Raw genomic sequence first — 14,630 nt, 5'->3', positions numbered from 1 at the left:
GCACCGGAGTGTGGTACTGTCTACCACTTGTTAGAGCGGCAGACTTGAGAGTTGCTGCTAACTGACACAGTATGGTGTGAACTTCAGTTTTAGATATCTCTTTATTTTACATTACAAACGACTCTTTCTCTTTTAGGGTTTGTTTTCGGTCTTGATGACTCATTATTAGCCTCTCGATGTTTATGTCACCGTTTTATATTTTTTACTAACAATTTGGCGAATTCTTTTTAAGTGAACATCTATGTGACAGAGGATCGGTGTTACCCTGACATGGCTGAGTTACTGCCACAACAGCCGCAGCCGGGCGATATAGACCCGGACTTCGAGCCTCTCTCTCGCCCGCGGTCCTGCACCTGGCCGCTGCCCCGGCCGGAGCTCATCGACCCGGCCAGCTCCAACACATCCTCCCCAGCACCGTCTGTGCAGCAGGAGCCAGCAGCAAACGCCGAGTTCATCAGAAACCTCGACCTGGTGGAGGAGGACTATAAAGAATACTCAGAGCAGAAGCCGCTTTGCAATGCTTTTCAGTGCCGGGATAGCAACTGTGTGCATCATTACCCCCACCAACATCATCATCAACACCATCATCATCAGCTCCAACAGCAGCACCAGGTCCCGGGTCCACAGCTGTCGTCCCAGCAACAGGTGCCAAATCCTGGGGTCCCACCTTTGGGTGGACCCGGGCAAAGGAAGAGCAGCTCGTCCCGGCGAAACGCCTGGGGGAACATGTCCTACGCAGACCTGATCACCAAAGCCATAGACAGCTCACCTGAGAAGCGGCTGACCCTTTCTCAGATTTACGACTGGATGGTTAAGAGCGTGCCTTACTTCAAAGACAAAGGAGACAGCACCAGCTCCGCGGGCTGGAAGGTGAGTGTGTGCGTGCACGTGAACATTCGCTGTCAGTAGGATGTGTGCGCGTGAGCTGAGATGCATATATGCGCTGTAACCATCTTTACCACCACAGCACAGCAAGCAGCACCAATGAAAAAAGAGCCGCCAGCAGCAAAGCTGGACAAAATCATGATACCAAGAAAAGTTAGGGAGTGACATTTGAACGTGCTAGACTTTATATGCAGACAGTGGAAACTTGCACAAAACATATCAAGGCCACATCCTCATTAGCGTCTTATTGCACCGATTGCCACTGTAAGGCGTTTTGCACAATCTGCTGAGCAGGAAATGCAAAGGTTTGATGTGCAATTAATTGCCTTTGTAGTTAAAAAAAAACAAAAAACCCAGCCCTGTTTCACTCGCATTTAGAGACGTCGTGGCAGGATATTTACACCTTAAATTCTTAAACCTGTGATTTTATTTTATCTAGAAAACTTGGTTTGCTTCAGGAAAGTGACAGTATTCACTTTCACTGTGTGCACATAGTGCAACGCATTTGGTTTAGTATATTCACTCAGCACTCACATTTGTGCTATGCAAAGCAACCCATCACATTTTTTAAATATGATTATAACTTTTAATTCAGGATTTATTAGCAGTTAAGTAATAACAGGAGTAACCCATTCCTTTTCTCTTTTAACACCATGGTGGGATTTCAAACCTGTCCGATGGTGGTTAGCTTTTAGAGGGGCTGCTGACTTCTGGCTTCTGAGTAACCTTTGAAGTTTTGGAGTGGTTTCCTCTGTCAGTGGTAGCACATGCCTCTCTGCTTTGTCACTGAGGACACATGCAGCTCTAAAGCAGCAGAGGACAAACCAGCTGGTCTGACTGTAAACATCCCATAGATGCCACCAAGACTGCTTTTCTCTATAAAAAGCAGAAACAAACTTCAGGTTTGTTTGAGAAAAACACCTGACTGAGCGATGTGAAATTGGGTTTTGACTGAGGATAAAGATGTGTAGGTATGCTCTGTGGATTCCCCCACCCCCACCCGCAAACACACCTATGTGGGAGCCAACCTGTATTATCACAAAACACATTGACTTGCGCAGCATTTCCACAGTCATGGAAACCCTGCTACCTCCCTGAAAACTGCAATTTGAATGTGCAGACCTGGAAATATTAAGTACAGGGGACGAGCTGTGAAAACATTTGCCTAATGCCTGCACAAACATGCTGATCCGGCCAGTGAGGATGTCACTCCACTCGTGATGGACAGAAGCCCGCAGACAAAGCCAAAGGTGGACCAACAGAAGACGCCAATTAAAGCCCGCACACGCCCAACAAAACGTACTCTGCTTGAGTTTTCAGTGTCGCAGCCTTTTCTGTAACCCCCTGCATTCTCTTGAGAGGTGATTTGAAAGTTGTCAGGAAATGCCTTTGGGAAACCTCAGTCATATATAGCTCCCATTGTTTTAACCCCCCACCACCACCCTACTTGAAAAGCTTTGTCACAGATTATTATATATACAGACTTTGTTAAACCTACTTCTTTTAAAAATCTGCACACTCTTGAATGTACAGGCACTGACAAATCGGCCTGTTTTTGTTTGAAATAACTGGAAGCTACATAAACAGCTCAATCAGTGCTGGGGAGTGTTTTCGAGGGGAAGGGACTGGCAGAAGGGGATGCTGGGAACTACGTCAAACATCCTCCATTCCTGAGTTGTGTGCTCATATCTTTGTGTCCCTGTCTTCTAGAGTTTCCTTAGCGGATGCTACGGCCTGGAGAAAGGGATCGCTGCTCTTCATCCTATCTCTTTCTTCTGCTCTCTCTCTCTCTCTTTGGGTTTCTGCTCACAGGGTTTGTGCTTGTTCAATAGGACCTTGAGATTTCTTTTACTAAAGGCCTTTGCTTTTTTTGTTTGGGGGGGGGGGGGGGGGGGGGGGGGTCTTTAAGACACAAATTCGGGAGATAAATAATTGTATTGGTGCACTTTGGCTTTATGAAGAATGTCTTTCCCTTCCTTAGTCATAGAGATAAAGAGAAAGAACAAAGAGAAAGGTTCTGTTACCCTTCAGCGAGGCAGCGAACGCTTCTCAGTTCTCTATCAAGAGCAAAAGCTCATGATCATTCACATATTTTACGTATAATCAACACATCTTTGCTTCAGCCTCACCATTCCTGAATGCTGGCATGCCCACCAGGCCTTGGAACTGCTGGCTTATAGTTATTTTTACACTTTCCTGTTAAAAAAACACGGCGGTTCCCCCACAATGAACTATGATGCATTTCCTGCCCGGTGGATGGAAAACAGTGCCATGTGTTAACATCCCCACCCTGCAAAACATGAGGGTCAGGGCAGGGGGGGAAAAAGAGGATGAATCAATAAGAGATCATATACACAGCATTTGTGTGAATCCAAGTCTATGCAAAATCACTTTTATATCATTTCAACATTTGTGCCACTTAAAAACGTAATTGCTGGTCTACTTGTTATGATTGTGCTTTTTGACATTTTTATTAACAAAGCAGTTTCGTCTCTTGCTGTAGTGATGCACAAAGATAAGCCAGGGATCTAATAGTGGGTGGAGGGCATTGCGCTTGATTGTAGCAGTACACCTAAAAAAGTATAGATAGGTGGAGCGCAGGGCAAGGGGAAAGGCACTGCCTCAGCAGCTTTCTGTCTACTGTATGTCATGGAGATTCTTTTGGTTTCCCCTCTAAATATTGTGTGGCAGCTCAGTGATCATGATGCCTTTGGGACAACAGAGGGCCCCTCCGTTAACTCGGGGAGGACTGGTTTCCCCTGGGATACTGGTGGGTCTGTGAGTAGCAGTGAACAGCTTGCAACGTACTTTTAGCGTTTTACTGGCAGTGCCACTGTTTTTCTCAATGAACTGTGACATTAGATAATGGAACAGGAAGTGACGCTCTTGAGTTTAACTGCCGCTGAAGTTCCGAGGTGTCACCCAAAAACATGTTGATTACAAAAAAGCGTTTCCCCCCCTCCGTTTTTTGAAGTTTTTGAAAACATTGCCCTGCAAATGAAAGAATATTTCGTTGGGTTGCTTTGGTGATAGCCTGCAGAGTTGAGTCTAGTGACTGTCTCCTGTGAAGAGGTTTATCGCACTATGTTATCTAGCGCGGGGGTCAAAAGGTCACCAAGCCTACAGATCTGCAATGTGTTGATTTGCCTGTCTCACGCCTGATGTATGCTTATGACCATTCTGGAAACCAGTGACAAACAAGACTGAAGGTTTCAGGATGAGCCAAATGGCACAGTGGTAAAGGTCATCGTCCCTCAACTTACAGCCGATAAGAGCCAATAGCGGGACTGGAGTGATGGCAAAACCCAAACCAAAGTTCTTGGCAGGTTTTGCGGTGACCCATACACTTGCTTGAGTGCTATAACAAGATTTGTTCGATTTGTTTCCCAGTTTGAGTAGTGAATCTCCTTTTTCCAGCTTCTGTGACTAGAACTGTCCTGAATGAAAAGCTAGAGCCACGTTAATTTAAGACATTTTTTTAGACATTATAAATTTAAATCTCTTCCCCACTGGCTTCAGTTTTTAACCAAGTTTGTAATATTCTCCATTAGTGGATCACATAGTAAGGCCACAAAAATGTCTGTGTAGTAAAACCTTTTTACATTTATTGTAGAGATTAAAACAAAAAGAAATGGAAATTTTCATCCAGAACAAACATTGGTTGGTTTTGTCCACGACAGAATCTACTGGATGGGTTGCTATGAGAGATTTGACTCTGTGAGTGATAACAGGAGGTTTACATTTGTGGTTTTGAGTGAAATGTTTATTGAACTATTGGATGGAAATGCTGTGGTCAGCGGGCATTCACAGTTCTGCAGTTAAGAAAAAACATCCCTGATGGCCCCAAATATTATTTCTTCATATACAAACATTAAAGATTAAAATGTTGCTAAACACTGAGATATGAAACCTGGAACTGCAAACAACATCCTTTGTAAGTGAAACTGAGTAGAAACTTTCACCTGCTGCTTAAAACAACCCAATACTGCTTTCATAGGAATCAGGAGGAAAAGTAGCAGCCAGGTTCTGATAATCAGTGAATTTGACTAACTGAGCATCAGCAACTGTGAGCACTTCTGTAAAAGCAGTTGCTCTGACAGTTTGCTATTTGCATTCAGGTGTTTATAGCATGTCAGGAGTGGACGTCCCAGCAAATTCACACCAAGATCAGACTGTGCAATGCTCAGAGAAATTGCTCAAAACCCAGAGCTACATCTCAGACTCTACAGGCCTCAGTTAGAATGTTAAATGTTAAAACTCTCGACAGAAAAAGCCTCTTCTCTGTAAAATGAAAATAGCAACATACCTTAGTTTTGCAAAGTTGCATCTGATTAAACCACAAGACTTTTGGAATAAAGTCCTTAGGACAGAGGAGACCAAAGTGGACATGTTTGGCCATAATGCAGTACCACATGTGGCAAAAACCAAACACAGCATACCAGCACAAACACCTCATACGAACTGTCAAGCACGGTGGTGGAGGGGTGATGATTTGGACTAGTTTTGCAGCCACGGTGCCTAGGCACATTGTAGTCATGAAGTTGACCACAAAGTTCTCTGTATACCAAGTATTCTGAGGTCAAACGTGAGGGTGTCTGTCTGACAGTGGGTTCTGAAACAGTACTATGATCCCAAGCACAGCGGCAAATCTACAATAGAGTGACTAAAGAAAAAAAGGTAAGAATCAAGATGTTGTAATGTCCCAGTTAAAGTCCAGACCTCAACCTGACTAACATTCTGTGGTGAGATATTAATAGTGCTGTGCATAAACAAATGACCGCAAACCTGAAAGAACTGAAGCAACACTGTAAAGAAGAGTGAGCCAGAAATTCTCCACAGTGAGGTGAGAAGACTGACAAAGTCATACAGAAATTTTTACTTCCAGTTATTGCTGCCAAAGCTGGTTCCACAATCTACTAATGTTTGTGGGGTGTACTTAGTTTTACTTTCTTTTTCACATGACTCTATGTGGGCTGCACGAAAACAAACACAATCACAACAAGGAGCATTCACTGCATTAGATGCTAATGGATCATCTAATTTATTAATCAACCTTTGTTTCATTGTTGCCTTGTGAACTTTGTTAAGGACACTGACCTGAAAACTGGTAGCAACTATTAAAAGAAGCAAGAGAGAGAAAAAAAGAGTAACTGCCAGCTATTTGTCTCGGGATCACAAGGTTAAAAAGGGATGTCTGCCTCAAACTTAAGAGGCCCACTAAAAGCTTCAAGTAACCCCATGAAGAAAAGGAGGCTTGAGGCAGGGGCTTTCAAAGAGGAACGGCCATAGCTTAAGGGAAGGAGGGGAGCAATCAGCTGACTGGTTTGCTGGGGGCTGAGGCCTGTGTACTGTCTGCTGTCTACATGTGTGAGCCGCTGGAATCTGTGGCATGTGGATCTTTAATCAGCTCCAAATATATTATGTTCACAAAATGTACTTGGCCTCTAATCCATTATGCAAAATACAAAAGACGGGGTCAGAGGATGACAGAAATACATTTTTTTAAAAAGGTGACCTTTTCACCCGATGAAGTGTGCAAAGAATGCGGTTCATTCACAATAATTGGCTGAGATAGTTTTGTTATTTCTGAATATTCAAATATGATTGAAGTGCAGTGTTTGTGCTTAAATTATTGAATTGCAGATCTCTCCATTCGTCTTCATGATGCCATTGCAGAAACAGGTCACTTCCTTTGATGCTCACTGTTAATTAAGTAGTCTGCATACTGTATGTGGAGCTGTAAAGAGTTGCACTCTCTGCACCAGGCTCGCATGCTCTTCTTCTTCTGCAGGCTTTCTCACCTTTTTGCCGCCTTGTTAAAGCAAACCCAGGCCCTATGCTCACAGCTTTGTGCATCATAGGTCATAAGAGAAAGGGGGAGGGGTGCACAGGAAGGCAGCACAGGAAGACCGTAATCTCTGCAAGTGCTCGTTTTTCCTATTCTCTTATTTCTACCAGATAACTGCTTTGTAGTGGTAGTTACATGTTAGCAGAAAATCACTCCGATTTAGTCAAGTCTGGATTTTAATGTAAATTAAAGAAGCAGGGTGTTGGCCATGCTCATGAAGTCAAGCAGTATCAAATACATTTTCCAGTAACTTAACCTTTTAGCCTGTATTACCTAAAATCCTGCTTTGAAATTAAGTTTGACAGCAGTAAAATGGCTTTGCTGAGCTCTTTGTAGTCACTGGCAGCTACATAGATTAGCACACTTCCTAATTTCCCTGCTAATGTGATCTTGATTAATAGACAATTGTTCTTCCAGTTTCCTCATTCTCTACAACTTTGTTTGAAAACCTTTTGGCAGACACAGCACAAGCACTTTGTTTGAGTGCAGCGGAATCTATCACTGAGGTCAGTAAAATGTTGAAATGCCTTAAAAAGACAAAAACACGAGGTACACCTTATGCTGATCCCCTCCCTTTTGCCTTCAAGCTTTTTATAGAATAGATTTAACAAGCTGTTGAAAACATTTCTTTAGAGATTTTGGTTCATATTGACATGTCAGCATCACACAATTGCTGCACATCCATAATGCGACACTCCCATCTTACCACAATTCAAAGGTGCTCCAGTGAATTGCTGTCTTGTGACTGTGTAGGTTATCTGAGAACAGCTGAGCTTCTGCTGGTATAACCAGTGTTGGTCAAGTTACTTGAAAAAAGTAATCAGTAACTAATTAATTCAATTCAATTCAATTTTATTTATATAGCGCCAAATCACAACATAAGTCGCCTCAAGGCGCTTCATAGATACAGAGAAAAAAAACCCAACAATCATATGACCCCCTATGAGCAGCACTTTGGCAACAGTGGGAAGGAAAAACTCCCTTTTAACAGGAAGAAACCTCCGGCAGAACCAGGCTCAGGGAGGGGCGGCCATCTGCTGCGACCGGTTGGGGTGAGAGAAGGAAGACAGGATAAAAGACATGCTGTGGAAGAGAGACAGAGGTTAATAACAGATATGATTCAATGCAGAGAGGTCTGTTAATACATAGTGAGTGAGAAAGGTGACTGGAAAGGAAAAACTCGATGCATCATGGGCATCCCCGGCAGCCTATGTCTATTGCAGCATAACTAAGGGAGGATTCAGGGTCACCTGGTCCAGCCTTAACTATATGCTTTAGCAAAAAGGAAAGTTTTAAGCCTAATCTTAAAAGTAGAGATAGTGTCTGTCTCCTGAATCCAAACTGGAAGCTGGTTCCACAGAAGAGGGGCCTGAAAACTGAAGGCTCTCCCTCCCATTCTACTTTTAAATACTCCAGGAACAACAAGTAGGCCTGCAGAGCAAGAGCGAAGTGCTCTAATAGGGTGATATGGTACTACAAGGTCATTGAGATAAGATGGGGCCTGATTATTTAAGACCTTGTATGTGAGGAGCAGGATTTTGAATTCAATTCTGGATTTAACAGGAAGCCAATGAAGGGAAGCCAAAACAGGAGAAATATGCTCTCTCTTTCTAGTCCTACTGATTACTTCCCCAAAAAAGTAATCCAGTTACTTTACTGATTACTTATTTTCAAAAGTAATTAATTACTTAGTTACGTGTTTTTTAAAAACACGATTTACAACCTGAATAGGTGATAAAGCGATAGATCTTTCAGCCCAATTCTACTTTTTCTACATAATCCATCATACAAAATTTTAAAAGTTTTAATGTTGTTTATCTTAAATTCTGACCAAATCATCCAAAAACTGAGACACATCAGACCAGGCAATGTTTTTTCAATCTTCTGTTGTTCAATTTTGCTCAACCTCTATAACTACTCTATAACAACTATAGCTTCAGACTCCTGTTCTTAGCTGAAAGGAGTGGTTTCTGATGTGGTCTTCTGCTGCTATAGCCTGTCTTCTTCAAGGTTCACTGTTGTCCATTTAGAGATGCTGTTCTGCATACCTTGATTGTAGCGAAAAATCATTGGAGCTACTATTCCCTTTCGATCAGATCAAAGCAAGCTGGCCTTTTTTCTGCTGCTCAGTGAATATTTTCTCTTTCTCTGACCATTCTCTGTAAACCCAAGAAATGGTTGTGTGGGAAAATCCCAGCAGAGCAGCATTTTATAAATCACTTCGACCAGCCTGTCTCGTACAAACAGCCATACAATTTTACTAAATCACTTAAATCAGCTTTCTTCCCCATGCTCAGTTTAGACTCAGCTGGTCATCTTGACCATATCGACATCACTAAATGCATTGAGTTGTGGCCATTTGATTAGCTGCTTAGTCAGTCGCATTAATGAGCAGTTGAACAGGTGTGACTAACAGCATTTATATTTGGTTGAATATATAAAAACAGTTGAATTTGTGAGCAACAAATTGCACCATTATTTACCTGGGCATTTTTGCAGCTTATCGTGGCTAGCGTTAGCGAATGTTAGCAAAGATTAGGACAGTACCTCTTGGCTCTCTTACTGGGAAATCAAGCAATCCAATGAGAAGGACTGAATAACTGTCAGCGATGAGCAAAAAACTGCACTATTTTCCATTTATAGGTTTTGCTGCTAACTGTGTAAAAGATAATGAAAAAATATAGCAGTGGCACAAATACAAACACAAATGCTTATCTACAGGGTTGCAATATCTAAAGGTTGAAAACCTAAGCTAACATTTAGCATCAAAAGTCACAGTACACTTTAACTTTTAAAGCCTTCAAAGAAAAAAATTATATTTATATTTTCTCACGTTCTCCTGCCTGGGAAATTTACTGATGGGAAGACAAGGTCATTCTCCCTTCCCCCCTCCCCATCACTAACTACATGTAAGCTTTCATCATTGAGATAAAAACCAAGTTACTGATTTGAGAAGCAGCTGGTCTCCAGCAGTCAGCCTCCTGGGAGATCCTCTGTCCTGTCTGTGGTTGTAGCTGGCGCTGTATGTAAAATGCATAGACCAATTGCAACTGAGGCCACTTTCACTGAGGCCGCACCTGTTCTTGCAACCGAGCCCTGTTTGTTTACTTACCCTGCGACCGTTACTGCAAGCCTCATGCTTCACTACACAAGAAACAGCAGCTGCGTCAATTAGATTGTTTTGAAGTCCAGTAGGAGGAGTCATTTCATGCTGCATTATGGATGATGGTGATGGATGACTCTCCTTACTCCAGCTCAGGTGTTCTACCGGGTATCTCACCTGAGTTGTGGCAGGTGCTGTTTTCTCCTTTCATGTGGGAAGCCTAATGACCCATTTCTGAGGACGAACTGAAAGTAGATTTTGTCCCAACTCAGTCTTTCCTGATTTCAGGATTTCTTGCATAAGCTGTCTAATGTCTCTTCCGTGCTGCACCGGTTTGTTTCAGGGGCAGCACTACTAAATGTCCTCAAGTGTAGAGCAGAAAATGTTGCAGATTTCTTTGTAATACTCTTCTGCAGACTTGTGTGGCATCACTTCTCTAAGAGGATCTTTGCTCTTAAACATTTATGTCACTTAAGTTTCTCTTTAATCTGGACCTCGTCACTACCCTGGTTCCCAAAGCAGGGCAGCGGAGGAAAAAATAGATTTCTCATGAAATGTTTTGCAACCACAAAAGCACACATTTTACTACTACAAAATATGCCGTAACACAACAGAAAAAAAAAAGACTGGACCTTAGGCGGCTCTTTCAAAGAAATAATGATTGAGTGGGGCACCTCCTGAACTAAAAAGGAAGGGGAATTTTTGTTGTCTTTGAGTTGAGTTGAGGTTTGTCAAAGATAAGGCAGAGAAGAAAATTTCCCTTTCCACAGCACTGCCTTGCAGTGCACGATCTGTAGTAGGTGCTAATCAAAGGCTGTAGAGATTTGCATATCAACAGTGATCTCTGCCATGCGTGAGCGAGACTTCACATTTGGTTAGTGAAATAAATGTTGGTTTGCAGGCTTGAGTCTGTGCAGCACACTGCTAAGATGTCCGGTCCTGTCTTTAGTTACAGGAGATCATTTAAAAAAAGGAAAATGGGGAGAAAAGGGTCGTAAATCAAATGAGCATAAAATGCAATGATTGAATTGCATTTTGAAACCATACAACCTCAGGTCTCTTCAGTCTACATGTGCAGGATGTCCTCTGACACAGGAAGCCTCATTTAAAAGTCACTGGAGGAGAAGGGAGGAGTCTGGTTTTGGTGGTGGGGTGCAGTCCAAAGAAGCTGTTTTGGTGAGTCTCACGAAGCGGGTCTTACCCAGCGTGTCACATCTGATGATTCTCCTCCTCGCTCTTCCTTTGCCATCCAACCTGTTTGCATGTCCCCGTCAGCTCGTATGAGCAGCTCGTGTTTAGCACACAGTGAACTCATTGAGTTCACTCATTGAGTTCACTGCCGGCAATAACATCCTACAGTGTCGCCCTCCCCAACTTAGCTTCGAACTCTGTGACCTCCTCTTAGTTTCTGTTTAACAAAACAAAAAAAAAATCTAACTTGTGTACCGCTCTCTGTTTTCACTCTGTCAGTTTACAGTTTGAGGTTGAACTCATCTTTCAGCACCTTCTTATGACGACGGCACAAAAAAGAATACTTGAAAAGCGTCAAAGTTGTTCCAATTTTGCAGTTTTTTCTGGTTTTATTCCTTGAATCTACTTTGATAATTTCCACTTTGAAATAATACTTTCACTGAGAGTAGTTTTATAGCTTAGAAGTCATATTCCTGCCAGAAGCTTAACTTTAACCCCAAAATGTCAGAGACACACTGAGACAATCCATCTATTGTTTTGGATGAGAACATCTTTATCTCAGTGCTTTGTATATCCCTGCTGAATCCTGCGGTTGGGAACATCTGGGTTTACTAACTGCAGGGAGCTGCTTTCTTATTCACATGGGTGTTTAGGGGGAAATTCCATACTTGCACGTATTGTGTTACACTTTAGTCTTTCATTGTCCCCCCCATCAAGCTCAGCAAGTTGCATATTAGTGTCACAGAAAGACCAGTCTGTACAGTGTGTCTGTGCCATGTCTAACTGTCTTCATGACCTCCCGACCGACACTGGTTTTCTTCCTGAGAGCATTACCACAGGAGGAGTCTACTGCATCCTTTTTGGGATACATAACATGGCATTAAAAATCTACTGAATAAGGCTTTAGGTGTGTGCATATTTGGACGAGGACAAATTTGACCACATACAAAAAAAGAGAGCAGCTCAGTGATCTCAATGAGCTCTTTCAGAGGTGTAATTTTCGATGATGGGCACAGGCAAGATTAAGCAGTGATGGTTTTTTTTCTGTAACGTGTCTTCCAAATTACCCTGTTTTTTGTTGTTGTTTTTCTCGTTTTTTCACTGTTGTTTTTCACTTTGGATCCAAAGCGAACGGTGTTGTTGTTGCTGCTGCTGGGCTGCGCTGATTAAAGTCAGTGGAAATCACAGGAAACATGATTATAGTCCGCAGTGAGGAAAGATGGACACCCTAGTAAGCTCTCTCGTGGGCCTTCAAAACAATACAAGCAGTTAAAGCATGAGAAAAACTGATGAATACAACGTAAAAGTCAGAATGTATTCAGAAAACAGGAAAAATGTAAGGAAAAAAAAAAAAGCAGACCGAGTGAAGAAACTAACGAGAAATGTTTCTTTGGTCAAATTTTGCACTATTATACTATAGTGTAATATGAATTGTCATCTATCTTTGTCACACTTGTGTCCAACATTTATCACCGCTTCCCTCTTTCATTGAATAGGTCCTGTATTTCTGGAGAAAAGAGTCTCTTAAGTTATGTTGCTGACGATACTTTATTTTGTTCAGTATCATATTCAGTGACAGGCACTGATTTATTAAACTGACCATGATATTTGTGTGAGGGAAAACTTACAAATGAATCACTTTTCTCCCATTCAGAACTCCATCAGACACAACCTGTCCCTGCACAGTCGCTTTGTGCGCATACAGAACGAGGGAACAGGAAAAAGCTCCTGGTGGATGCTGAACCCAGAGGGAGGAAAGAATGGAAAGTCACCTCGACGCAGAGCTACCTCCATGGACAACAGCAATAAGTTTGTCAAGAGTAGAGGAAGAGCCGCAAAGAAAAAGGTCTCTGCTCCTGAACTGAACCTTCATAGATATTTCAGCCAAATGTTTGTTTTTTTAAATTCTGTTGAATCTAGATTACATGTACTCAGTGTTCTTGTGTTCTACTATCTCTAGATGGCTCTACAGGAAGGGCTTGAAGGAGGAGCAGGCAGCCCCAGTTCCCAGTACTCTACCTGGCTTGGAAGTCCAAACTCCCACAGCAACGAAGATTTTGACAACTGGAAAACCTTTAGGACGCGTACCAGCTCTGATGCCAGTACTCTGAGTGGTCGCCGTTCACCTTTCCCTTCTGAACAGGATGATGTGGGCGAGTCCGATGGCCACATAATGTATCCTGGAGTTGCTGGTGCTAAGATAACCTCTACCCTGCCCAGCCTGTCTGAGGTGTCTGGATCCATGGGCCAGCATCGCTCAGAAAAGGTCATGGATCTGCTGGATAACCTTAACTTGCTGTCTCCTAAACCCTCCCAGCTCAGCTCTGACTCCTCACACTCCCCGCGCTCCTCAAACGCCGGCATGCTTCAGAGTAGCCCCTATAACTCCACTGGACTGACCCCACACCAGCAGCAAGACTACCAGAAGTGCTTGTATAGTCAGGTGAGAATGCACTCCCTGTCCCCTGCTCCTATGCAGACACTTCCAGAGACTAAGCCCAGCTTTGGGGCTTACGAGAACCAGTATATCTTCCCTTCTGGGCTGCTGACAGGAGAACCAGACACCAGAAGGGACATGATGCACTCTGAAGTTGGGAGGGCAAGTTGTCCAATACCTACTTATAGCAGCCAAAGCCATGTGGGTGGTCATAATGGAGTAAAAATGATGAATCCCTCTCAGAGTCACCCACTTCCTCGTGTAAATCCACATACTCTGCATAGCCAGGGTCCAGCTGCCTCACAAGACTTGAATAGCTGTAACATGATACGCCTGACTAGCCATTCAGGGCCCTCTCTTCGAATGGCTGGTCCAAGGACGTGCATGCAGCTCCCCCTCGGACTCCCTCCACACACTAATGATGCCTCAGTGACCTACGGCAGCAGCAACAGCTACAGAGAACTCAACTCTGTACACCCACACAGTCATCATCATCAAGAGCACCTACCCAGTGATCTGGACAGTGTGCCTACTGAAAGGTTTGAATGTGACTTGGAGTCCGTCCTCCATGACACACTCATGGATGGTGGGGGGCTGGACTTTAATTTTGATCCAGCAGCTGGGCCTCATGGGTTTTCCCAGAGGGTGAAGACGACCACACACAACTGGGTGTCAGGGTAGCATCGCAGAGAGGTGAGACTGATCATTAGTCTGCCCTTAATTTCTTATACATATTACATTTTATTACAGATAACAAACATAAACACCCTCAGAGTGTTTGTCATCCCTGAACATTTTCCATTTCATTCACCCCCGCAGGTTTTTCTCCACATCACTCTACTGCTCACCTTCATTCAGAGAGTGGAATCCAAAGAAGCTTTCACCATCATTATCCACAGATCAGAAGAGGTTTATCAGTCATGTCCTGACGCAGAAATAAGACGCAACCATCACTGCAGTGAATATAAAACAGAGAGACAAGCCTGCATAAGTGAACTACTTGTGAACTTGCTCTCAGCTACCTATCAAAAACTGTATGTATGTTCAAAAGTATGTATGTTATAATACATAAGAAGGAACCAGCGTAACACGAATTTGTCTTTGTGCTACAATCACACACGGGGAAACAATGACTGCAGAATGCAGAATGACCAAGATTACTGCAA

The 14,630-nt window shown here is 43.0% G+C and overlaps 1 protein-coding gene across 1 annotated transcript; it reads left to right on the top strand.

The window, feature by feature from the left end:
• Nucleotides 1-14,391, top strand: LOC309716311 (forkhead box protein O1-A-like). The gene is made up of 4 exons (XM_082550056.1): nt 1-870; nt 12,682-12,873; nt 12,988-14,157; nt 14,284-14,391. The coding sequence occupies exons 1-3, from the start codon at nt 271-273 to the stop codon at nt 14,143-14,145; spliced, it is 1,950 nt and encodes a 649-aa protein (XP_082406182.1). The 5' UTR covers nt 1-270; the 3' UTR covers nt 14,146-14,157; nt 14,284-14,391.
• Nucleotides 14,392-14,630: the final 239 nt, after the last annotated feature.

Source organism: Aulonocara stuartgranti, assembly GCF_965226115.1.
Source record: "Aulonocara stuartgranti genome assembly, chromosome: 10".
Taxonomy (NCBI): domain Eukaryota; kingdom Metazoa; phylum Chordata; class Actinopteri; order Cichliformes; family Cichlidae; genus Aulonocara; species Aulonocara stuartgranti.
Note: the sequence above shows the minus strand (reverse complement) of the source record. Positions and strands in the feature narration are given on the sequence as shown.